The sequence below is a fragment of the Bombus affinis genome, chromosome 1, assembly GCF_024516045.1.
Source record: "Bombus affinis isolate iyBomAffi1 chromosome 1, iyBomAffi1.2, whole genome shotgun sequence".
Lineage (NCBI taxonomy): Eukaryota > Metazoa > Arthropoda > Insecta > Hymenoptera > Apidae > Bombus > Bombus affinis.
This window is the reverse complement of record NC_066344.1, coordinates 11,361,939-11,387,778: the sequence shown is the minus strand read 5'-3', so window position 1 is coordinate 11,387,778 and position 25,840 is coordinate 11,361,939. Positions and strand designations below refer to the sequence as shown.

The 25,840-nt window shown below is 39.2% G+C and overlaps 1 protein-coding gene across 2 annotated transcripts in view; it reads right to left on the bottom strand.

Moving 5' to 3' along the window:
- Positions 1 to 25,840, bottom strand: part of LOC126917070 (discoidin domain-containing receptor 2-like) — a 140,981-nt gene that overhangs the window by 73,555 nt on the left and 41,586 nt on the right. For both annotated transcript variants that reach the window (XM_050723507.1, XM_050723518.1), the window contains exon 2: positions 4,360 to 4,494. In XM_050723507.1, coding sequence (XP_050579464.1) covers positions 4,360 to 4,450 — 91 coding nt within the window. In that variant the 5' untranslated portion in view covers positions 4,451 to 4,494. The remainder of the gene's footprint in view (positions 1 to 4,359; positions 4,495 to 25,840) is intronic.

The following is a 25,840-nucleotide window of genomic DNA, read 5'->3' as shown; positions in this document are numbered from 1 at the left end:
GTTATTTTACTTTCTTTATGCACTGCATGACATTAATATGAAATTGTCCTACCATTTCCAATTCCCGCATCAGTACGAGATATAAATTACGACAAACTTTCATTAGTGTTTCTTACCACTCTTGATTCTAACTGGGCTGCGGATTTTTATGCGTTTACGGAGAATTTAAGGTCGCAAAAATATACAAAGCATGCGTAATAGAATACTCGTTAAAATATGCAATATGTAAAACAAAACTCCATTTAATTTCTACTCCTTCAGTTCCATTCGTAAAGATACAAATTCGCACAAAAATCCACAGTCTTCCTATAACATACGAGAACCCTGAAATTTTAGATTGAGCTTCATTACATAGTAGTGAGACGCAACGTGTATCCACAACTTTAGCAAATTCTAACGATTCTCGTAATCAAAGGAGAAAGAATCGAAGGAGACGTTCTCCAGGTCGTGGTTAGAACTTTTTTTTCTGTTCGCGAAGGACGTTTACTTTGGCGAGTCGTAAGTCGGAAGGTGAGTACAGTAGGGGAATACATGTGGAGTTTCGAGCACGTATAAGGTCTGTTTTATGGGGGACGAATAAAGAAAAGTTTCGAAGGTTCGGGCGTACGTATACGGAATTTCTTCGATCTTTCCTATACCGGGAGGAACGATATTTCAGGTATGTGATGAGAGGCGGAGACACAGGCAGAGCTTCTTTATAGCGTCATTGTGAAAACATCGATAATCTTGGAAACTTTGTACGCGTCCTCGACGATTCATGGGGCACCGTGCCGTGTCTTAAATCGTGGTAATTGTTTGCTCAGAGAGGAAGGATATTGTGATTGGCTTAGATTACTATGATACGGATATTTCATCTCCGCCATTCGTATTTGTCTATTCGAATTTAAGAGTACACATAGTGATAGTTATTACGATTGGTATACGTCTGACTAAACGCGGACTATTCTACTTGAAGTAATTTAAGTAGCCATTTAAGAGAAGATGTATTAACGGATGTGGGATATCATCACAGAAATCTATCAATGCGTTCATTTGATTCTTATGAAATGGAAGAAGGAAGAAGATTAAGTGGAGTCTACATTTGCGAAGTTTTTCTTTTTTGATAAAAGTCGATATTGTCTCCGGTGACAACTCTCTCCAACAGAAGTTTATAATTATTTAAGATATACCACTGTTCATGGGTAACAGAATATTCAGTGGTCTTGCATAAGCAACATGACAATTGTCCTAGATTTCCAAGAAGAAGATCGATTGATCGGAATTTTATATTAATATAGGATAACGATATAAAACAGTAAACATTTGTAAAACGTATTTATGATATATGTAAGAAAGTAACGAATGGACAATTATGTATTGATCTCCAAAAAAATTCTCTGGTCTAGAAAGATAATAATGCGAGTACCAAAATTATGTAAAACAGCGATCACAGATGAAATACGCAACTGAGAAAAACATTTTTCTTACAAGTCTCTCCTTGTAATCCGAGTTTCCAAACAACAGATAATAATTCCTACATCCCCTAGCAACTTCGTAATAATTTCTCATCTTTACTTCATTCTCCATAAATATCCCGATTGTTTCCAAAACGAGGATATACGTTAAACTAATGATTTGTAAACAATATTAGACACCCATGAATTAAAAAGCGAATTAAAATTTAACAAGAACAATAAAGAGCGACATATAAATGGCACTTTAGAAGCCGCGCAGCATATTACACGTCTATAAATCATCTCTGTTGCTCGACTTTCTTTGAAAAACTCGGGAGAACGGGAATACGGTTCTTGAACGGTGAACGTAGAACCTGAACGAGACCCAGGGACATTTAATATACATGGAACGCAGACAGTGCAATCGATGGAACTTGCTTATTGGCAATTTGTCGAGTGACGGGATGGGATGCGGGGGACCTGGTAACGAGGAGGTTGTTTTCCGAAGACAGGTCTCTGCCTCACGGCGTAAAATCGGTCCCTATCCTCGGCCATCGGATGTACAACGACGACCAGACGAGGAACGACGACGAGGGAGAGTTTGGAATCTTCCGCGGGATGCAATTTATCCTGTCGCATTAGATTCAAAATAATTGATCCCCCGGGCGGGCGCGGAATAGCGAATCATTACTTCAGACTGATGGCGCCCCCACCGACCGAGTTTTGCCGACGAGGAAAATGAAAACTCGGTGATCACCTGCTTCCGATGAAAAATTTGACGGGGCAGATCGGTGAAGAGGAACACACCGGAACACGGTACTTTCGAACCGAATAAAATGTGTTTGCCGCGGTTGCAACGCTGGCTAAAATTCGCTATCCTCAACGGAAGCGTGAACTGGTACGTCCATTTCCTGATCTAAGTTTTAGAGACTTTGATATTGATGTTTTTGCATATTTACTTGGTTCTAAAAGGATTTAACAGTAACAGATATACTGTCTTGTATTTTAATTTGATACTGAGAGAAATTGACTCGTATTTTCACTCGATATTGATAGGAACTATTTTGACTTGTTGGAATTGTTTTGACTTGATGAGTTTGAAGGAAACTGGCTTGTATTAGGTTGTTCGAAAAGTGTCTTTCTTTTACAGACTAGTCTTTTACAATGCATCTGTATACAAACATGAAATCAAATCTGTCGAAAGTTGTGATCTTTATTTTGATAGAACAAAATGGATCATACGTAATTCGATAAAATAATGTAAAACGGAAAATGTTGTGGATCCATTATTTCCTTATAAAACGAAATAAACTACTCGGACGACCTAATATAATAGTTTGATTCTATATTAGGAGGAATTTATTTATATTTTAATTCGATACTAATAAAAATTGATTTTTGTAATTCGATTTGGCACTGAAAGTGTTTAAATTGATTTATATTTCAATTTGATTCTGAAACGATTCGGTCCTATGAGAAACTGGTGTACATTTGGATGTGATATTAAGAGAAATCGATTGATATTTTTATTCGACACCGAAAGAAATTGACTTGTATTTTGATTTTATATTAAGAAAAACTAATTTGTTGATATATTTGTGTACTGATTAGCATTTTAATTTAGTACTGACTTTGATGTTCATTTTGATGCTGAGATAAACTGTGAAACCGATCTTTTAATATGTTGATTAATGGTACGAGGTAGTAATATTTACTTGTTCGATCGAAGTTTTAAAAGAGTAGTCTGTAGCTTTGAAGAAATAAATTGCAATATATTCTGATATTTGGCTCGAGTTTAATTTATGAACTGATTTCGATGTTCACATATTTTAGTATTCTGCGTGTTTGAAGAAAGAAAAATGAATTTTTGAAATGCATCCTGATATTTGGCTTTGGCGATATTGATTAAATTTACTGACTAATTTAATTGCTTTTGTAAATCAGTGATATAAATGAAATATTTAATGAATAAAAGAACGTACGAATAATACAATGACTAAAACATGAGGCGCCCTGAATATCGCGAGTTATTTTTCAAATGTAATTCTGGATAAAGTAACTTATAATTAGAGATTGACAAGCGACATGTCTCAATCCTCTACTACAAGCATCTTGTTTGCTTGTGGGAAGCAAAGAATAATAATTCATTATAGTTGTTACTTTAATCTAAAATCCGAAGATTGATATAATCATATAGTATTAATCGAACGAAACATTTGAAAAATGTAATATAACTTCCAAGTCGCGTGACAGTGCATGACACTGTTGCGAAAAGTGTGAAAATAAAAAGGAACGATCTATACTAGTACATTCAGAAGCCATATGAAATTGTTTGCAAGAAGAATAACGAAAACGAATTCGTCTAAAGGTACACAATTTTTCGGTCGATCACCGGCGTTTGTCGATCAGCTACGAATTTCATCATGCGTTCCGCGATTGATGAAATCCAGTGCCGCTACGGGAGGTTGAACGCGCGAGACGCGGCTAGCCAAATCTGGTATAATAATTAAACCCGGAATCGAATTTCACGACACTTAATAGATATTGTCAAAGATAATGTATTTCGCGACACTGTGAACGCGAGGAGAAACCGTGTCGTTTAAAATGAAATTTGTATCCATGTGACGGTCGCTTTCATATTCATGGTCTATTAAAATTTGCCAACTATACGTACAGCGTAGCGAAATGATTGAAATCTGAATAAAACACGACCGACGAATACCATCGCTGTGGTATAGTATTCTCCGGTGTGCGTATGGAATTTATCTAATTAATAATCGCGGATGGTAGCATGCATTAAATTGTCGGCAAAGTGCACTCGGGTGCAATTTATCCAGGGACAATTTGGGAAATAAAAAGAATGAAAAAAGAGAAAAAAGTAGGTGGCCGAATGGGATAAAAAAAGAGGAAGTGTCTGGCTACTCACGTATATCGAGTGCTCGAACATCGAGGCTGGGCCCGAACAGCGTCAGCAGCGCGCAGAACTTGGCAATTATTGGCAGGCAATCAGTCTTCATGGTCGCCGAGGTGTGGTGTCTTCATGGAAGCTCGTGGCAATCGCCTGAAAACACATCGAGACAAAAAATTTACTCCCAAGTTTATATACTTTCGAGCGCCGCGCCGCCCGGTAAAATTACTTTCTTAAGTTCCTGACTACTTTCTTAAGTTTCTGAATGTTACTTGCTCTACCTTGCTTTCTTTTCTTTTTTAGAACACGAAACTTCGTATGTGTGTCAGGGACGATAATCTAAGGTGGAAATTAAATAATAAGTCGATAATTCTTTAAATATCCGTGCCTTGCTACAATGTACTGCAGCAAATTAAATATTTTCAAACGAATAAGCAAAGTACTACACTATCGTAGTCAAATGATTACAAACTTTTAAATCATCGATACAAACGCAAGGTAGAGATTCAATTATAAATTATTAATATTTTAAATATCTTTATTCTGCAATAATATATTACGGATTAGAAATTTCTGCAAAAATATTCTTCAATGTATTATGGAATATCATTAATCGTACTAAAATTACTACCAAGTAGGTAGTTGTAGGGCGATACTAAAATTCTGAGTGGCCTATCGATAATCGAGCTTCTTCCACGGAACTATAATAAATCATGTCGTCAAAGCACCAAGGTAGCCCGATCTTTCGGAAATAAATAGCCCGAGCAGCTCAATATACATTACAATACAAAATACCAACATTCATCTAGGCACCGTCGATCGTGCCAGTCATCAATCTCCCAAGATATATCTCGTCTCGCCTTTTTATTCCTTGCGACACGCACGCCATCCGTTCGCGTTCTCGAAACGTTATCGTTCCTTCTCAATTTAGCTTCTCCGTTGTCCTTGGATCCGATAAAACTATTGATCTTTACAGGGTCACACGTTCAGGGGGTATAAACCGTCAAAAATTGGCAACTATCGTCATAAATATGAATTATATGGAAAATCAAATAGATCGATTGCTTCTGAAAACTTCTCAATTTTGATACGAAAGTAATCAGGGTTTAATTCTTCGGAAACTAAACCATTATACTTTATGGGAATGATTAGTTTGACTTGTATAAAGCTTATAATGAATATATGAATCCTACTTATTTGAACGAAATTTTAATTAGTTTCCAATTAGATATACTCTTCCAGACTGACTCTACTTATTCGTAGGTGAATTCCTATTAAGTGAGCTCTAATAAACTATTTATCTGCAGACGAGTTTTATTGTAATATAATTCCCCATGTCTTAATATCCCGCTCGTTGATGAGATATTCTCTTCTATTATATCGACTTATTGTCAAGACATTGTGTCCTAAATCATAGACTAAAACTTAGGTTGACTAAAGATCAAAAGGAAAGCCAACCCTTTTCTTTCAATTTTCTTACTGTACAGTAAAAGAACAAACGCGTAGCGCAGATACAAGTAGAGCAGAACCTTCTCAACTATTAGAACGCTTTCATATTTTTCCTGGTATTCGATATAATTGTATCTCGTATTTTCAATCATTTTTAAACAGATGTTAAGGCTTCCAAAAATAATAAAATAATAATTAAAAAATAGCAAACATTTTTTTCTCTATCATAAATCTTAGAACAATCTATTTTAAGAAATAAAAATGCGTAGCATTAACTTAATATTTTATGTACAATTTTATCAATATCATTTCTGTAATAACATCGAACGATAGGGAATAAAGAACCCTAAGAATAGGGGATTTGATCGATTCACGAGTAAAACCAAGAATGATTCAGGTATTCCTTTTGCTTGGCACGACACGAGGTAACCAGTCAGCCCTGATAGTCCCTGTGGTACGTGTATCGCCTGGAGAAACACAGAAAGACTGACTCGTAATCGAGTCCCTGCTCAATTAGCCCAGCCTTGCACTTTTGCGTTCCTCTGCCAGATCGTGTGAAAGACTAAGTAAGAGGAAACGAGACGAGAGAAAAGGGGAGGCATTCCTTTGGCTTTGCTCCATTTTTACTGCAGTCGGAAACGGCTCTTACGGTCACGCAACTGCTATTCGACGTGCCATCTGGTTGGTCTATCGGCGAAATAAAGAACGGAATTTCGCCCGATTCGGTCCCAGCAACTAGACAAAGCGTAATTAACGGCATAAGATGTAATTGATTGAGACGAAAGGCGTCGAAGTCTCTGTCGGCCTGTGTTTGAATGCTTGTGATATTTTGGCTGCATTCCTAGCGACTGCGACGCGATACGAAAGATTCGAAAAGTGCAAAATGGTATTTTATGGAAGGATTTAAGATGCTCGTACTGTTATATTGAAAAGTTCTAACGTATATATTGAGGTTATTAGATGTATAAAGAGAGAAAACGCGTGAATAAAGTGTAAGGTACAAAATATATATATTTAATTTAATAGAGAAGTGTAATAATAAGTAGGAATACAATTTGAGCTGGTCCAGATCCGCACGCTAGCAGTGTTACCTTATAACTGAAAAACCCCGAAGCCAACGTCGCCTGTCTACTGTTTATGGCCTGCCTTCATGCTAGTCTTTTGTCTATATACTGTCGATGGCTTCAGCGCTTGAGAAAACTAAAAAGACCAGATATGGAGTTTTCGTAGAAGTGGTGACCATTTCAACAGTATACGTACTTTCATATTTAAAAATTGTAAAGAACGTGTTTTGCGGTATTTTGTATTTCGATTCTTGAAAATTTTGCCATTCGTGAGATCCGATGACTGGAGTTTTAAAAAATTCAATGAATAAGGTTTCTTAAGAGAACATACTTTTAGAAAAGTATATCTTATCAGTAAAAATTATTATACGATTCATAGAATCTATACATCGTGCTATAACTAAAATCCTACAGTGAAATAGGTCCTAAATTCCGTAAGACCCGATAAAGAAGGTCGCAAAACACAAAAGACTCGCCATAAAAGTATCTCTAAATCTATAACACCCTGACCATAAAACCTTAAACCTTCAAGATACGGTACAACCAAACCGAGATATCGTTGTACTTGATAAAAGAATCACCTTAATCTATAGTGCCTATCAACGAGATCCCCGACTCTCGTCTCAAGAATCTCGAGGGTCTGGGTGTTCCGAAAGGTTCCGCTGGTTTCAAGAATTTCCGGGGATATCAAGGGTTTCGGAAGGGTTTCCGCGAGATTCTGGAAGATTCTACGAATTCAGTAGTTTCAGGCGTCCTCAGGAGTATCGAGGATCTCGATGGTTCCGAGGAGGTCCAGAACGTCTCAGGGCATTTCTACGTTCTCTATGCAAGTGAACGTTTCAATATATTGCGAATCTAGGGGATTCTGAAATATTTGGCTCTTGAGAAACGAAAGGTTCTAATAATTCTAAAAACTTTCTGAACTTGTACTTTCGAACTTTTGAATTGTTCTCGAGGATCAGGGATGTAAAAGTTCCTAAAATATTTCAGAGGTGGCAAAGATTCTACGAAGTTCCAAAGATTTGTTCCGAATTCTAGGGAATTTGTGAGGCTTCTGAACTGTTGAGATCTACCTTCAAGACCTTGAAGATGCCAAAATGCTCTGACAACATCGATGTTTCTAGGAACCTTGGTAACCATCAATAGCTCACCTAGATTCCGATAACTCTTGGAACCTCCGGGATCACCGCAAACCATTGAGACCCTGAATACCTTCGGAAACCCTGGAACCACCGATATCTGCCCAAAACTATCGGTACTCTTGGAACCTCGTTAACCGTTATGTGGATCCAAGGTCATTTGTAATTGCTTTTAAGGATCTATATTCTTAGGTATGGCTGTATCTAATTCTATGGACCTAGTTGTGGAATTGTAATATTACTTTTGCCAAGTTAAATAATATTGTAACGAGAGTTTCTTCCTTTTGCGTCATTTTTTATTCACTATAGCAGCAATATAAATATAATTTTTATCGTGGATACTTCATTAAACTCGATGTGTTTAAATTAGGTTGGTGGCAACTTTTATTATATTTCTACCAAAGTAAGTCTATAATTTGTCAAACATTATGCAAAGGTATTGACAAAATGAAGTTTGCTCGGAATATTTGTTTCGAAATTCCAGAAACGAGTCACTACTCTTTTTATTTACTTAATATTCGAGATGTCGCTAATGACCAATTTTCTACCGCATACATACGACTACAGCGTTCCACGTTTATGACTGTCATATACTCACAACGATATGATCATCGAATCAATCGAGTTCAGATGACATCTACGTATACTGTATGCATTTAAGGACACCAACATGTGATTACACGAGTTCAAGTGTCTCCTCATTTGACATTGTTTTTGTCATATTAGGATTATACTGTATGTTATATTATAAAAAGATTGTTGTTCGTTGCTTTTACGTAGCATAATTAGTCCATCATTTTCAAAATGTCGATAACCGTATTCGATGCAATTTACATTCATAGTAGAATGATACGCATCGTGATTTTTATTAACTTTTTATTACCAGACTCGGTATATTAGATTATCTATTAATTAAATGGTGCCATTCTCGTAACATTCGTGTGTCTGTGTCAAATACCTTCATTAATGAGTCGCTAATTGCAATTATTGTAAACGTAGATATTTCCAACGATAATTTTGTGTATATCGTTATCCTTTTTTCGTGCAAACAATTAACCGCACTCGACATTCATCGATTACGTTTTCATGGATTTGATAGCCGAGATATATGTACATCTCCTATTTCGATGACCGTGTCTAAAGGAGCCTAGCCCATTGCAGTATCGATCGTTCGATGTGACTGCAATAGCTCGTTATCCATTGTCGAAGTTCATAGTACACGCAGTTCACTTCGTCCAAGACATTTCTTCGGTATCGCCATTAAACTTTGAATGTATCGTTTGGCACATTAACTGCTACGCGAATTTTATATATTTTGCCTTGGAAGTCGCAATAAATTGAAACATACTATACGGAAACGTTAAATTTTTACAAAATATTACATCGTACTTGCGCACATTCTTCTCTAATAATGTCAATAAATCAGTCACATTGTTGACAATTTTTCAGTCCACGAAATTTATTTTCTTTTAATCGTCCTAAAAAATATAGTACATCGTGAGTCATCGATGACTACCGTGGCAGTTAACGTGTTAATTTCTCCGTTTCTATTTCGCGTGTTAATCGCCCTAGAAGTCTTCTGCCTACGAACTCTAATTTTTATCTCCGTCATTATGCGACCTAGAATTTTTTCAACAATTATATCAACAATTCGCGAGAGAGAAAAATAAGAGAAGAATATTGAAGATAGAAACGACTGCAAGAACGGCAAGACGGTTACTCAGAAGACATAAACGAGCAGCGTATCGCGACGAAGTTTCACCGTTAAAGGCAAGACAAGAACGGTTTCGGTGAAATTTTTCGAGATCCGGAAGTAGTTTCCAAGGACTTGCAGCGTAATGACGAGGATTGTGCGAGGTCAATTCCTTTCTGCTGCCGTTGCAAAATACATTCGAGATTTTATGGACCACGAGAACCGGAGTCAGTGAAACTTGCGGATTGTAGTCAGTCGAATGCTCGAAATCCCGAAAGACAGATCCCAGACGATACCTGCGCAGAGGCTTACCTCGTATCGCGGGCCAGATAACCGTGCCTTCGAAATTTACCCTCGAAAATCGTCGAAAAACGGCCACGTCTCATTGAACGTTTCCCCATCGACGATTTTACGAGCGGCAAGATTTTACCAAATCGAATATGAGAATACGTTAGCATACGAAATGACGGCAAAGGAATTATTGATTTATCCTTAGGAAATGTAGGAATGTTTTTTGAAGTTAAGGGGATTTTACAGATAGGGAAATAAAAAAATGTGAATGATATAGACTTTTAATAGAATGTTTAAAATTATGATGTGAATGAAAGTTACATGGTAATCTAAGATTTTGGATAATATGACAGACTACCAAATCTAAAATTTATTCGTTCGATAACGAATAATTTATTTTTCTATTATTTTCCCTATTTATCATCTAACTAACGATATATTAAATTTCCTATCATTTAGCAATATGATTATAAATACGAGAGTTCTACCGAATGATACGAAATTTAATATACTCGGATCTAATTAACTTGTACGTAAAAGCTATAATAGATACAACGATCTGCCAATGTGCGCTTATTGTAGCTACTACTTATTGTATATATTCCTATAAGAGCTCTATTTATACTATTATCGTTTGTCTATTGCAATGTTATAGTCTGAATGTTACGTACGAACATGTACTTACAGTCATGGAAATTTTCGTCGCACGCAGAGATCCCGTTAATGAAAATCGGCGAACTGACCAGATCGGAGAGGGCCACTTGAAACACAACACAACACCATTTCTCGGCCCTTTGAAATTGGGTTAATTAAAACGCACCGTTTGCTGATTCGAACTTTATCTCTCTTTGTAATTTTGGAAACCAATTCCATTATACCGTCGGTGGCTCGACCTTCTTTTTTACTCTGTTGCTGCGGAGTGCATTGCACCCTGTTGTTGTGGACTCATGCGGAGGAAATTAAGCAGCCGTGGAGTTTGCACTACTTGGTAAATTATTTGTATTGAAATTGCTGCTTCGAACGTAGGCTTCGAAAATTTGTTCGATCGTGAAGGTTTTGCAATATATTTCCAGCGTATTATATGTTCATTATATATGTTACATAGATTATGTTCCAATGATTAAAAAACTACGAAAACTATTACTAAAACGAAATTTGATATTTGGAAATACTTAAAGATTTTTTCTCACGACCACAAAATATTAATTGACCGATCGATTACCTAAGTAGCTCTTAATTCATACAATTTAATAAATTCCTATGTCACGATTAACAAAAACATTTCTTATATCCAAAAATAATAGACATAAAATTTACTTTATGGCCGTCAGAAGAAACGCAGAATCTCCCACTTGTAACAAATATTACGAACACGTGACGATAAATATTCCTCTTATCGTTCGCTACCTTCCACCGAAGTAGTTTGCCCGGCGAACAGTTAAATTCTAGACTTTCCAAGACTAGCCCCCGGGCAAATTACCCTCGGCAAAGGTTAATACATTCTCGGCGGCAATATTGTTCTCGACAATTGAGAAATCGGAATCGCGGGATATCTGTGTATCCTGCTGTGCCGCGGTTGCTTGTCCGCGTGTAAGACGTACTCCCAAAGGAGTTTTCGTCCTGAATAGCTTGTGGAACACCGCCTACACCCTGGTGGACCTATCGTTGCCTATTATCGCGTACCCTGCGGTTTTAAGCTATCGCAACACATAAGAGTGCCGGGAGAATTTCGCCCTTCCGTTTCACGCGAATCCGCCAGAGCCCTTCGTGGAATTTCCTTTCGCAGTGTCCCGCGGCTTTCTCGAGTCTATCGTTTCGAGATAACGACCACGTGTTTGTGGAATCTATTTAGCACTAACCCTTTCCACGTATGTTGGAATATTTTTCACAGACTACGTGCTTCTGACTGCATGCCTGAAATTCTGACTGTTTTACGGTTGCATGAATTATTTAGAGATAGGATGATGACGTGAGGGTAATTGGTGTAAAATGGTTGTTATGGGTAGGAAGGGTAGAGTGACGTCTAATATATTAGAGGTACTATTTGGAGGTGGTCGGAGCTAGGATGTAGTTTAATATTATGGTGTTATTTATTAGAGATATTATAGTGTAGGGATGCATCATAGGTAGTATCATATATATATTGATTAATTACAAGATGAAGGTTCTAAGATTTAGAGTATTGTTATTGTTGTGTGCGTTTCATTATTTAGCATTAAATTATCTTGAGTGTAATAAAAAATAAGTTATTATGTTTTTTTTGTAATACATAGATGAAAATGTAAATTTAGAGGAAAATTGAGAAAAGTGGGAAATGGTATAGCTTATCATAAATTGTAATAGTAAGACATAATAATTTGTACATAATTTTATATAATTTCAACTATTTCCGATCGGGAACCGGAGATCAACCCAATTTTCATAGTCCCTATTCCAATATTCCATTAACGACACAATAAGAATACTTTAACGCATACTTGTACCCAAAAATGAATAATACACTCGACAGTATAGCGAAAAGTGACGAAATTAATGAAATATTTTATCTAAATGTATCAAATATACAATTAAATTCAACTTATAATGAAAGAATTAATTATTTATACTCTCATAATAATAAATTACTATATATGTACATACCATTATAACATGGGCAAACTGAGGTTTATTATAACGGAAAAATGAATGTTCAACAGCGGTATAAATGAATACACGCAATAACAGAAATACCAGGTCCCTGTAAAATACTGTATAATAATCAGCCGCTATTTGCACCACTTTTGAAGCTAACTCGTCATACGGGGCGCAGTAATCTGAAAAATTACCCTGGGTCTTTGCACCTCGCGTATCGTTTGGCGAGATTAGTAGAACGCGCAATGTCACTCGGTTAACTTTCCTGTGTTATCCATATATCTCATCGGGTTCGCAGGTCGCATTTTTCCCATCAACGCGTCCACACCGCTCACTTTTTACTATACCTTTCTCTCTCTCTCTCTTTCTCTCTCTGGTGGGTTACAGATCTGTTAGCGTGGTACATTTCTGTAATTCCTCGGGCCGCGCTTTTGAAAATTTGCATACCGTTCATGGTATGCGTGACGGTTGTCGTTCGTGTCACACAGGTTTGATGCTCTCTAGTCTTCTATCGATTTACGATCGTATCGTTTCGCTATCGTTAAACGATATCTCCGATAGCAGACATTCGTGCGCCTACTTGTGTTCGCTGCGTGTATACGTCTATGGATCGCGGCATCATTTGGTTGAAACAGACCAAAGCCGTATCGAAGCAGAGATACGTGCGACATTTTCCGCGCAATTTTTCCCTTTCCCTTTGTTTCTTCACTCTTTTATCCGTGTTTATTCGTTTGTGCCATGCCGGCAATAGAAACAGAGTAGAGTCGTGGAGAGCAGAAAGCAGCACGGTTTGCGAAATGAATACCGCTGTTTACCCTTGATAATATAACAGTAATAATAGCCCGGGTTCCACGGGAGCAATTCTGAATAGAAACTCTCACTTAAATACAAATTCTTTGTGAAATTACCAAATGAAATTCCACTTTCGGTATATACGTTCGGTGTATACGTATTTGTGTACTGATTATACATCGAGATGGTTTTGCTCTCCACATGAACTTCGATGTCTCTTTGAAGGGAACAGGTAGAGAAGAGGAGCATTCGTTTTTTTCAATTTGGCATCGTTTAAGTATTACATCGCCGATGTTTAAGTATTATATCTAGTTCCTGTTATACCGTTGCATTCACGACTTTATAAAAAAATGTATCGATAAGCGATAAGTCCTGGCTGCATCTCTTCCACGGTCGTTGCGCGATGCTAGCGCGCGTATTATTTTATCCGAGCCACCGGTGCATCTAGGCGATCGACTTTTTTTTCCTGGTTGAAAAAGAAACGAAGAAAAAGAAGGGAGAAAAAGAAGAGGAGAAATCGAGGGTGGAAAATAGAAACAAGAGGAAAAGAAGCAGAATGTGGATTCGTCTCCGCAATAAAGCGTATCCATCTCGAATCATTGTCTCGTACACAATTAATTAATCGCCGTGGGATTTCGTGCTTCTCGTTATATCTCGAGGACTCTTCTCGCAAGCAGTTTTCCATGGTTTTTATCGTCGTTCCGCGTCGTAAAAACCGGCCCACTCGTTACTCGCAGCCACGTTGCATGCGCTTTTTATCGCGTGAAATAATGCAACCGCTCGTCGATTGTTTTCACGGTGAAAACGTTTAATGTGGGATAGGAAATTGCGTTCATACAGTTTCTCATCGACCGCTCGTAACACGCCTCGCGCGACTTTTCCGCTTTTTCATAAGGCATGAATAACACGCACGCGACTCTACGCGTGCTCGATTAAGTTTCGTTGAAATTTTCACAGCTTTCATAAATGTCGCTGAATATTTGATGTCGATGTTCAAGCCAATAACACGTGCTGGTCACGGACGCATGTATGGTCCTATCTTTCGATTTTATGCGGAAATCGTTCGAATATTCTTCTAGCGTGATTGGGAACTCGTCGCGAATTAGTTTGATCGCGTCATGTCGTTTCTGTTCTATCGTTCGTGAAATTGCAGGGTGCGTGGGATTTATATTAAGTTCACTGTTACGCGTGGAAACTTCGCGTGTGTCAATCGTTATGTCGATAAAGTATTATCGCAGTTACAGGATTCGATAAATTATGTCGAACGTTTTCGTTCGAACGTACTTTGATATACAAAAAGTTAAAGACATTTCTGATGATAAAGATATGCAGTTTCTTACTAACAATAAGTGCTCATACTTTATTTCATACTTTGCAAATCATCATTTAATTTTCTTTTCGTGGATGAAACACGAGAAACAGACTATTGTGTAATATTTACCATCTTTTCGGAAACACAACTGTTAGTTTCGAAAAGCATCGCTGCAAAATGCTACTAAAATTACCGATCGTATTAACACATTCAATTTAGAAAACATGAACGTACGCGTCGTCGGGATTTTCTATTTTCTTGCGGGTGACGCCTGAGTAAATGGATACATGTTGTAGAAAAATCAATTTCCGCCACCAGGGACCGCCTTCTATTTTGTGTGCCATACCGAGTGTGTTGAAGAAACTTCAGAATCCAAAGAGTCGTCGGTAACCAACGAACCAATTTTTTTTTCCTAATCGGTCGCTTTTAACAACGCACGTTCGCTCGATACTCGCTGACAGAATAGTCGAAACGATTTCGTGGAGTCCTCGATGATTTCTCGGGAGCGTCCGGATTAAAGATCGAACCTGTTCCTCGCGCACAATGCATCGGTTCATGCTCGTTAGGCGATGAACGCGCGGTTGGCACGCGATACACAGCGTTGCGGCGGCGAACGCGGCTAATGAAGTCCCTGGCAGCTAGCAGGCGCGCGTTTCACGCTGTCGGCATTGTCGAGGACGTACAGGGGAATAGAAACAGAGACTCGTTACATTGTTCGGTTAACCTGGAGCCGTTTTGCGTGTACGTGTACAATTTTCCTCCTACTCCACCTCTATCACCTATCCGCCCACTTTCTACCTTCTCCTATACTGATGAACGTATACATATATATCACCGCGATAAGAGCGTGTAACGCGTTCCATTCAACACGCGGAGCCTGCACGTCTCTCAAACTGCGTTGTTCTTCTCGCTCGCGTATATATGCGATCTCTTTATGGACCACAAAGCTTGCCAGAGCGCTTCTCGCACGCCGTTGGGATCGTGTTTCCTCGCCAACGTTACCACCGTCAACGAATCCTCTCGGCCGGAAGGTATCTAATAAATCTCCGTTGGAGGCGAGAGGTTCCTCGTTAGAAGCGGAAAGCTTCTTTCCTGGATTTTAGAATTTACCAGAACAACTACGGATCGTTGTATGCAAACTGCTGCATGATTATTTTTTAATGTTTCAGGGAAGAGATTTCTATTGTTCTTGGGATACTCGGGGGAATTTTGTGAAATCTGCTGAAATCTGGGTGATTAGGAACATTGTCTTTCACGAACGCTTCTTTGTTTGTAATTAACGTTCGATGGATTCAGATTATTTCCACTTGTTTCGGAGCAGAGATTTCCCTGGTTGTTGAGATATTTGGTGAAATTTGAAGGAGATTTTACACGTCAACGATTTTTAATAATTTGACGCTCGCGTCAATAATTTTTGGAGGAAGATTGTTTTTTGACTGAGATTAGTCGAAAGCTTGCCGAAAAATTTGATGGAACGTGGCGGAATTTTTGGAGATTAGGAAGATTATTTTTTAGTAAGTTGGTCGAATGATTTTAGATTGCTGTAGTTAACATTCGACGGATTCAGTCCACGCCAACCAACCGACGACACTCGGCACTTATCGAGCTTCTACCATGTGTAAATTGATAACAGGGGTTGTTGACCTTAGCTTCTGCTGGGGATTATGGGATTTTAATCGCCATTTGCACGCCTTCCGTGTCAATGAGTTAGGCTAATAAGCCGGAAAACGTAGGGGATGTGCCGTGGAAGAGATTAGGAGTACGTTAAATGAAACTGCTGATGTTTAGTGATATTCAATTTCTAATTTCGATTTTTCATAGAAATTAATAATCTTAAAGCGTCACACTGTAGAATATCCAGCAGAGTTTATAACATAAATGTATACGAACTTAGTATATATATATATTAATATTATTTATTTCTCGGGTAAAAATATGTTGGAATTATAGGGAGAAGCTCTTTTAGCGTAAGGCTTCGTTTTGAAGATAATTAGTTTTGAAAATTTCTACCTACATATGTATTTAACCAATAAGCGTGATATTGACTTCAATAAATATTATTTCAATATTTCTGCGAAATAAACCACTAAATATAAATATAACAAACAGATAATAAACATTCAGCTGAATGTGAAATTCCCAATTCATTGCTACAACTTTTTTTCACCAACAGTCTCCGTCTCTGTTTCCAAATCGAATATAAAAAATTTCTCGAGCGAAATCTATTAGCAACATTTCTCTCCCTCTCAACATCTTCGAAGCTCTCGATTTCACTTGCACTATCATCGCCTAGAAGAGACAGAACCCAGCCATCGTAGAACGTAAACGAGCGAAACATGTACACTCGTAAAGTCGTCGATTTTATCGCGGTGTTTCCATTTCAATGACACGACGGTGCGGGGGAGAGTTCAGCAACGAAGAAATCCGGTCCGGTCGCGGGTTGTTCGTCGCACCTTTCGTTGAGCTGCGAGCGCTCTTATCGCCAGCGCGCCGATACGTTCGTATAGGCGGCCGATATCGTAGAAGCAGTGTACATACGTTACCGTTCGACCGTGCTGCTAGGAAACTGGCGACGCGACGCCTCGAACCAAGCCTCAGATCTGAAGTTATGATAACGCGTGAGAAACGCGTATAACATGTTTCACCGTAGCGTTTTGTTCGCCTTTCCCTCTGGCGCGGCGTCCACCGCGTGTTTTATCGTTGCCGGCCGTACCGGCGACTCTAACCCCGACGTCGCGTATACACGCTCATGATCGTTAATGGACATCGTCTCTAAATCTCTGCCGATCTCCTACTTTTCTCCTTTCTCTGCTTTTTTTGCGAACTCTGGCACCGTGACATTGTTTTGCGTTCCAGAACGATTCGAGCGTGTAGATAGAAATGTGCGATTGTACATTAACATTTCAAGGAGGTTTGTTCCTGGTAAATGTGATACGTCTACTACATCAGAGAATATAGATGAATTTGTTAATGAAAGATTTGTTACAAAAATCTGGACATATAAAATACAATAATAGAATAAGTAGTATAGATTCCTCCATAATATAAAGATGCTAAGAAGCCTTATGTTAAAATATCCTTTAAGGCCATAAAAAGACTTATGTTAAAATATCCCTTTGAAGTAAAATAAAGATCGTACAGATGCATTGTAAACGTTCGACAATCGCTTAAAACCCTCGAAACGATACTACATGTAGTAAAATAATAGCTAGTTTAGTAGGCAAGCTGATGATCAATCGAATAACATTCAGCAGGGGCTAAATCCTCTTAAGTCCTCTTTAATTTTCCATATCACAATGCTCGTTGAAAATAATGATAATATGAAGCGGAACGCATCTCCATTCATTCGCTGACGCACGGTTTAATCAGAGCGCATCGTGGCGGGTAATTATCAGTAATTAGCGGTCAAAGCCATCCCTTCTCCCTTCTCTGTAACAGTTTTGACAGGCCCAGCAGTCACACGCAGATATGATTTCATAGAAGACGAACGAAAATTCACCGATCGTGTTCTTGTTCTGCCAATTTTTTTTTGTTCTTGCCACTAGGTTTGTGAGCTCGCGCTTCGTGCATCTACGTTTCGTGTCGCCCTGCTGTTAGAGAACGCCGGTTGCCGGAAGCGACGTGTAATTTACTGGAATTACATTTAATCATTAATGCCGTGTCTACGTTCAAGATGTACGGAACCGATACCGCGTCGCTGGTAATGACCGATGAATATTTTTATCGCCGATTCATTATTTCCCTATCTGAGAGCCGCGTGTCGTGAAAATCGTTTCGTGCGTGCACCCGAACAAATATTTCAGGTCGATACATTTTACTCTGTGTATGAATTCTATTAATATTATGTGATAAATATGCAGAGAAAAATATTCGCTAAGCGAATAATCACATTCTTTAGTCTGATGCTAAGATGAATTTTAAATAATAGAGAAAAAATAAATTGTAAGATGACAAATAATTATACAAGTAAAGGGAAATAATTATACAATAAATAAATAATTATACAATATGTTACTGATTGATTACTTACAGATATGTTTTTAGGTTTATCCATTGTACGTATGAAGGAAAGAAAATTATTTATAGGGTGACACATATTAAATAATTTAATAAGGTTTTTCTAAAGAGTTTGACTTGTAACTACGTAAAGTGTTTCTCTAATAATCGATGAGTTGAGGAGTTAATACTTGGAAACCTTTAAAAGATAGCATAGTGACTGCAAGTCAACATTAAAACTGAAGATCGTTCCAATTACTTGTTATACAGATAATCAACCGTATACCAGTGCATCATAAAATTAGTTATAACTTGGAAGTTAAGATATATGAATAAAATAACTGTTATTTCCCTTGCTTCTATCCTCATATCTCTCAATTCGGGAAGTCCATTTATCTATATTCAAAACCTCATACCAAAAACTTTCATCAATGTCACACATATTTAAGCTGGTAACAAAATAAAACAAGGTCGTGAATATTCAAACGGAATGTACCCTCTTCTTTCGATCAAATATTTAAAAACAATTTTCTAAACCTCACGCGACATCATCGCCGAGGACATTCGGGTAAGTTGAACGTTACACGGTTCTCTTCACGAGTCGTTCGAGTTCACTGTTCGTTGAATAGGGAACGAGATTCAATTTGTTCGACCAAGTTGGGGCGTTTTTCAGGGGTGCGGTGGAACGCCACCGTATCGACATAGCCACTGTGTCATTATCGTTCCGCCGATAGAAGTAGTATGCATAAGTTACTATTCAGACAAGTAGTTCAAGGAACGCGCGTTCGCGTCATCTCGAAAGGGAGAATTCTGCTCCGGTAGGAGCGGCTATTGCGATAAGATATGAGAAATATGCTCGGCACATTTTCCCACCATTGTTGCACCCCCCCGTTTCGATCCAACCACCCGTCTCACTATATACGCTGGGCTTCTTTAAACGATCCCTTCTCCATGCACCGCACAAAACGTTCCCCATCCTCCTCTTACATCCTCCTCGATCCTCTGTATCCTCAGTTCTCGCTTCAAGATTTTTCTTGTTCATAAAAAGTTACTGTTCTCCGGCTCTCGATTCTCAGGAATTTGCGACTACGCACGACGAGATAAAACGAAACGGTACGGTTTCCTGGAACCTTCTTGTTCGAATCATTTGGTGATAACAGTCGTTGGAAAGGATAAGGGACATTCTACTCAATCGGCAATGGAGAGGAAGATTAGCCGTAGAACGTAACATACTTTACGGATCTCCGTACGGAACTGATGGCTCGGAGAATTTTCGAACGATACTTTCAGAAAGATAGAGAAGAGTAGGTAATTTTGAGTAGCGCTGAGTGCAACAAGTTCTGGGTAGGGTTCGGCTATGGTTGGAGGAATCCAATATCCGAATACCATTAAACAGAACGCTCGATTACTCGAAACACGCCTGTGCGAAACCAAACAAACGCTCTACCCCGATACGTGACGAAGCGTAAGTAAAGCTGCAATCAAACTGGTTGTCGAAATAGTCAACAGTTAGAATTACCAAATCCCCTTACTCAATAAACTAAAATAAATATTAAAAATCATAGAAATATATTACGTTTATTTTCCAAAAATATCTACGCGAGATCTTCTATTTAATACTTTCTTTACTGGTGGAAATCTTTGCAATGAAATTCTCTAAAACCAAGGTTCTCTTGTATTTGAAATTGAATTAATATTATCAATGAAATTGTCCAAGTTGCAAATTACAAATTGTTAATATTCGCAGATTAATAAATATTCTCCCATATACGATCGATAAAGGATACGAAATATGAATGTCGCTTAATATAAAATTGCCAAAATTATCAAACATTTTCCTAGAATATAACAATTAGTTTCTTTCCATGTATGTTTCTTTTCCTACCATCCTTAAGCTTGATACTGGCAAATTTCGTGGTAAAACAAATAAAACTTTTCAAAAATAAATTCTACGAACCGCAAATAATCCGATTGCCCTATTCTTAATCTTATAGTATTATAAAATTACAAAGATCCATAATCTCAAACTACCAACTCGCCAATTTCCCAATATTCGACAGTCATTGACAAATTATTGCGCGAGAAACTCAGAATCTATTTCAATAATTTCATTTTCACCCCACACGCTCTGAATCTTTGGTATGACACGCGGCAGCTAGAAACTCCCCTCTAAGCATGCCCCACGGTGTCGTAAAACGGCTCTGAAAGTTCCATAAAATCCCCGCAATATCGCAATATCGGAGTCGGGAGTTTCTCATTGGGAGAAGGGAGATAGCTAGTGAGAGTCTTAATTTTATTTAATACGGTTCGCGATCCACTCTCTTAATTCGACTGTCGTCAGCTCGTTTAACGGTTATGTTATGGTTGGCAAACTAGATGCTGCATCACGATAAGATTGCGAGAGCGGCCGCTGATTGGATACAGGACCTAGACACGGGCGTAGAAGGAAGAAGATTACCGTTAAGGTGGCTACGGAGGTGCTTTTGGGGGTGGGTCGATATTAATTGAAGCATGGCGGGTTAGGTGGATGGCGGGTTGCTTAAGCGAAACGGTTGATAGCCGAGCTCTCTCCTGCAGATGAAGCGTGCACCATCACCTTCCAACCTTCCGTTGCTGATGACGCTCGATGTTACTAATTTTCAGACTACGCCACACACATATATATTTACAGACACACAGATAGATAGCACATATATAAATGCGGATCAACCCCGAGGAATTCGATTCGAAGGTCGGTTAGAGAGGAGAAAATGGATCTTCTTCTTGCGGTAGACACGTGTGCGCGTAACATTCGTACAAACGTATGTCCTCGAGAAGCCCTTGGTTTCTGCGGTTGCCGTAGGATACGCGCCGATTTGTGGGCGGGAATTAATTTTATCGTGTCACTGGCATGCTACCGTAAGCGACGCTTCGAAACGGAGAAACGGTATTGTCGCGATAACATCTGCATTTCGGGTATAAACGGAGATATTGCTGGATCGTGACGTTCATCTAAACGCTAAGTTTTGAGTGTATTATAATTCGAACTGTTCGGAGTATTAATTGTTTAAGTTCGAAGGAGTCGATTTATAGATATGCGTAGTAACTAGAGGGTTAATATTCGTTCTTTATACGCTTTGATCGAACAGTTTTATGCGCTAGTTCATTCGTTTAACGTATTAATTCTTAAAGGACGAATGAACCGATTTACAAATTTCCGTAGCAATTAAATCATAAATACTCGTTCTTGGAGCTTTTCAATTTTACAAGCTTCGTGTGTAACTTTGTTCCTCTTTTAATTGTTGAGGTCTCAAGGATTCGATATACTTTCAAACAGTTTTACATACGCTTCAACATAAGCTCTACACCCTCGTGAAACGTCAAGTCGAGATCTTAAAACGTTTACGAGCCGTCGTTCTTCTCTCTTTCGAACAAGAGGAAGGAAAGCGCTGAAAGGGTACGAGGTATCAGACCCTAAGGGAAGTTTGAAGTGCGCTCGTATCAAAGGGGAATAAACACGGTGCAGCGTTGAGCAAAGAAACCGTTTTTTCAAGAACAACACCACGGTTCACCGCCTTGACGATCGTTCCCTCGTCAAATCCTCAAATCCCTGACACGCTTGCCGTGATATTCCGATACGAACAAAAGACAGAAACTACCCAATTCCGTCCATTAACGAGAAACCATTCCGTTTCACTTTTTCCGCGCGTCCGCGAACATCAAACAATATGCAGCCGTGTGTTTCCAGCTTTGATGAGTACGAACAAAATAAAAAGGCAAAGGAAGACAGAAAGAGAAAGAGAAAAGGGAAAAAAGAGAATGAGAGTGGGAGAAACAGAAGAAGGAAGACTCGCAGTTTAGGAATGTTACGAGGGAGAAAAAGAGATAGAAAGGGAGAAAAAAAGGGGATAAAGAAATGGGAACACGGCTTCCCGCAATGCATTTGCAGTCCAGAAGCGGCTTTTGAAATTCTGACGCTTCGTCAGTTCCCTTTGGATGCATTCGCGGAGTGGCATTATCGTCGCTGTGGTTACGAGTGCATCGTGCGCTCGCGCACGCGTGCGCAAGTCCGCTTTACCAACACCGGTTCACCCCAGTTTTCTGTGTAGTTTCGGCTTCTGACGTTTCATCCGCGGCAAGTGGCCATCGCGCACCGCACTAGTCTCGTGCCTCTTTTTAAGGACCACTCACCGCGAAAAGTCCATCGTTTCCCTTTCTCTCCCCACCTCTCTCGCTCTTTCTTTTTCTACTCCTCTCTGTCCCTATGTGCTTCTCTTTCTCCTTGGACGGCTCTTCCAAGCCGAGCCAGCCCTTTTCTCTACTCTCCCGGCTCCAGAAGAGAACGCCTTTGCACATACGTGCGCAACTCCTCTCCGGAGTCGCGTCGCTTTTTGCATAATACTTTATAGTACGAAAGCCGATAGTTTCCTGGACGCTTTTCGAACCTTAAGCGGTCGCAGCTTTTACGGGAAACGGCGAAAGTGGCAGGCAAGCGAGCCGGAAAAGAGGAAATAACGGGAGAAATATGGAAAACAGAGTTTGGCCGAGGTAAAATGATTCCAAGTTTGCTCGAATTCCGGACTTCCAGTTAATATTTAACTCTCGTCGAGAGAGGATCTTTCGTTAAATTTATGATTCCTTTCCAGATTACGGTCTCTCTCTCCCCCTCTCTCTCTTCTGACTAGAGATACGCGTTGGTAATTAATACGTTCAAAGAACGGGTAATTGCAGTCCCTGAAATGGAATGGGGGTGAAGCTACGGTGAAAAGTAGATCAACCTGAATGTTTAACGAGCTTTCTGTAAATTTTCTTGTAAATTTATTATACAAAGGCACTTTATCGCGCGAATTCGAATTTGCACCTTTCTTCTTACGTCGTTTCATCTCTTATCTTTCCCTTGGTGTGACGTTACAAGCAATCTAACGGGACAAAATTATTGTACCAAAGGAATATTAATTTTCATTGCCTTTGTGTTTGTTTCTCTTCTTTGATAATATTAGACAGTATTCAGCTGAATATTGATAACAGTATTGTATACATATTTAACTTATTTAGGCAATATCTCTTACGAATGACTGAGAATTCAACCAACATTTGAATGATCTGAAAAGAATCATTTTACTGGACGAATGAATTGTAGAATAAAGTTTGTAAACTGTATTATAGCTGTTGAGTTTGAGATGGAGTAAAAAATAAATCGTCCATAACTAACATCGTCGTATAACTAATATACGCTGTTTTATGAAGTTTCATTTAAATATTTACCGTAGAAAATTTTCATATCTATATTGTATATGTTATACGGAGCATTTTTTAAATATTTATAAAAATACAATAGAAATAATGACGAAGAAATATTAACTTCCACGAAAATGGTAAAATACATCGATCTGAAATGTGTTAATATTTATATTTGCATTTGTAAAAATTACTTAATATATTCATAAAAAGGAAAAGCATTAATTCATCGTGCGTCACGATGCAGACGTGACGTTGTTTTTTTACCGAACGACCGATCAGCCTCGTTTCTTTCGCGACACGTTTACGCGCGAATTATAGGGAAGAGAGGAAAAGGAGTGGTGGTGGTGGTGGTCGACTACGAGCAACGAGAGGATCACGACGACGAGCGACAACGTGATACGAGAGAGTAACCCACGTTACCGTGTCGATCAGACATTATTTACGTTCGATCGAGCAGACCGCTACGTCGTTGCCTCTCGTTTTTCGCCTCCACGCACATCGTCCGCGCGTAAATGCACCTACTCGCACCTACTCGCACCTGCCATGCCGTGCCGTTCTATTATCCGCCTCTAATGAAGAATATGAATAAAAGAAGGGAAGAAAGGTCGCCGGCACGGTCAACGTTCTTAAACGCGATGTATAAATATTCGATCCCGAGCTAGCCTCTATCGACTGTCTAACGAGTCGCCGTTTCTTTCGTGTCGCAAATTTAATCATCGAACAAAATCTCCACCATAAATTCCAGCAGAATTTTTCTTCGAATAAAAAATTAAATTGTGAGAAATTTCACCGTCGATCGTTTCAGACGATTCCGCTCTCTGAATCAATCAGAATAATCAACGGGGTTAAATCAATTTTCGAAACAGACCTGACTAAACTTTCTCCACTTTCATTACGGGAATTTCCAACTCGCAAACTACCCGAATTACAATTACATTCTCCAAGTTCTCGCACGCGTAACAGCTGTCCCACTTGAAATTCGAAATCTTCGTTGCTACTCCGGCGACACGCTTGCCAAGAAGATATCCTTTCCGTAACATTATATGCAGCTCATTCTTTCGAGATATCTAACCAGTGTACAGCATCAAAGCGAACATCGCAAAATTCCTGTCACGAACCGAGGTGCAAGCTGCACCTATGCAACGTGTAATGCGCGTATCCTCTCGCTTTATGTCGAGCTAGTTACATCGTTCGAGCCTGTCGTCCAATTCTCCGAGTGTATTTCGGTCGTATCCCCTCCTCATGAATATGAGCATGAGAGCACGAGCGAAAGCACGAGCGGGCCATCGATACGAAAAGTTATGGAAACGGGAAACGGAGTTTCGCGATAATCGTCGCCACTGGGGCCAACGATGTATCCGTGACTACACCGGGTCGCTCGTAACGCGATTCATCACTGGCTACGATAATTAGTTGCGAGGTATCTCATAATGCGTTTAGTTGTATTTATACGTTTACGAGGAAACCGCAGGAAGCCGAACGAGCGGGCCCGCGAAACGCGGCTCTATTAATTCCATATCTCGCTCATGGCGAGAGGGAGCGCAGCTGTGGTTTCGATAGTCCATAACGCCATTCATTCTGCGGCATGGGAAGCTGAAATGTTTACGTACGATCGAACTACCATTTGTTACGCGATAAAGTATCAGGGTGGTGCGCGTCGAATCGCGAGGAAACTTCGTGCGGACCGTCCCTGGGACCAATCGGATATCTCACTTGCGTTTCCATACGGCTGTGTGTACACGGTATTTTCGTTGTTCGATCGCTCCGTCTGCTGGGGGTCAGGGCAACTTTCCGCCGTTAGTTCGAACGGAACGATTATGGCTTCGTGGTACGGAAGTTCCTGATTTCCATCAACGATGTGGCTAAGAGAGTATTTTCATGTTGCATATTTCGAAGAAACACTCTGGCTGAT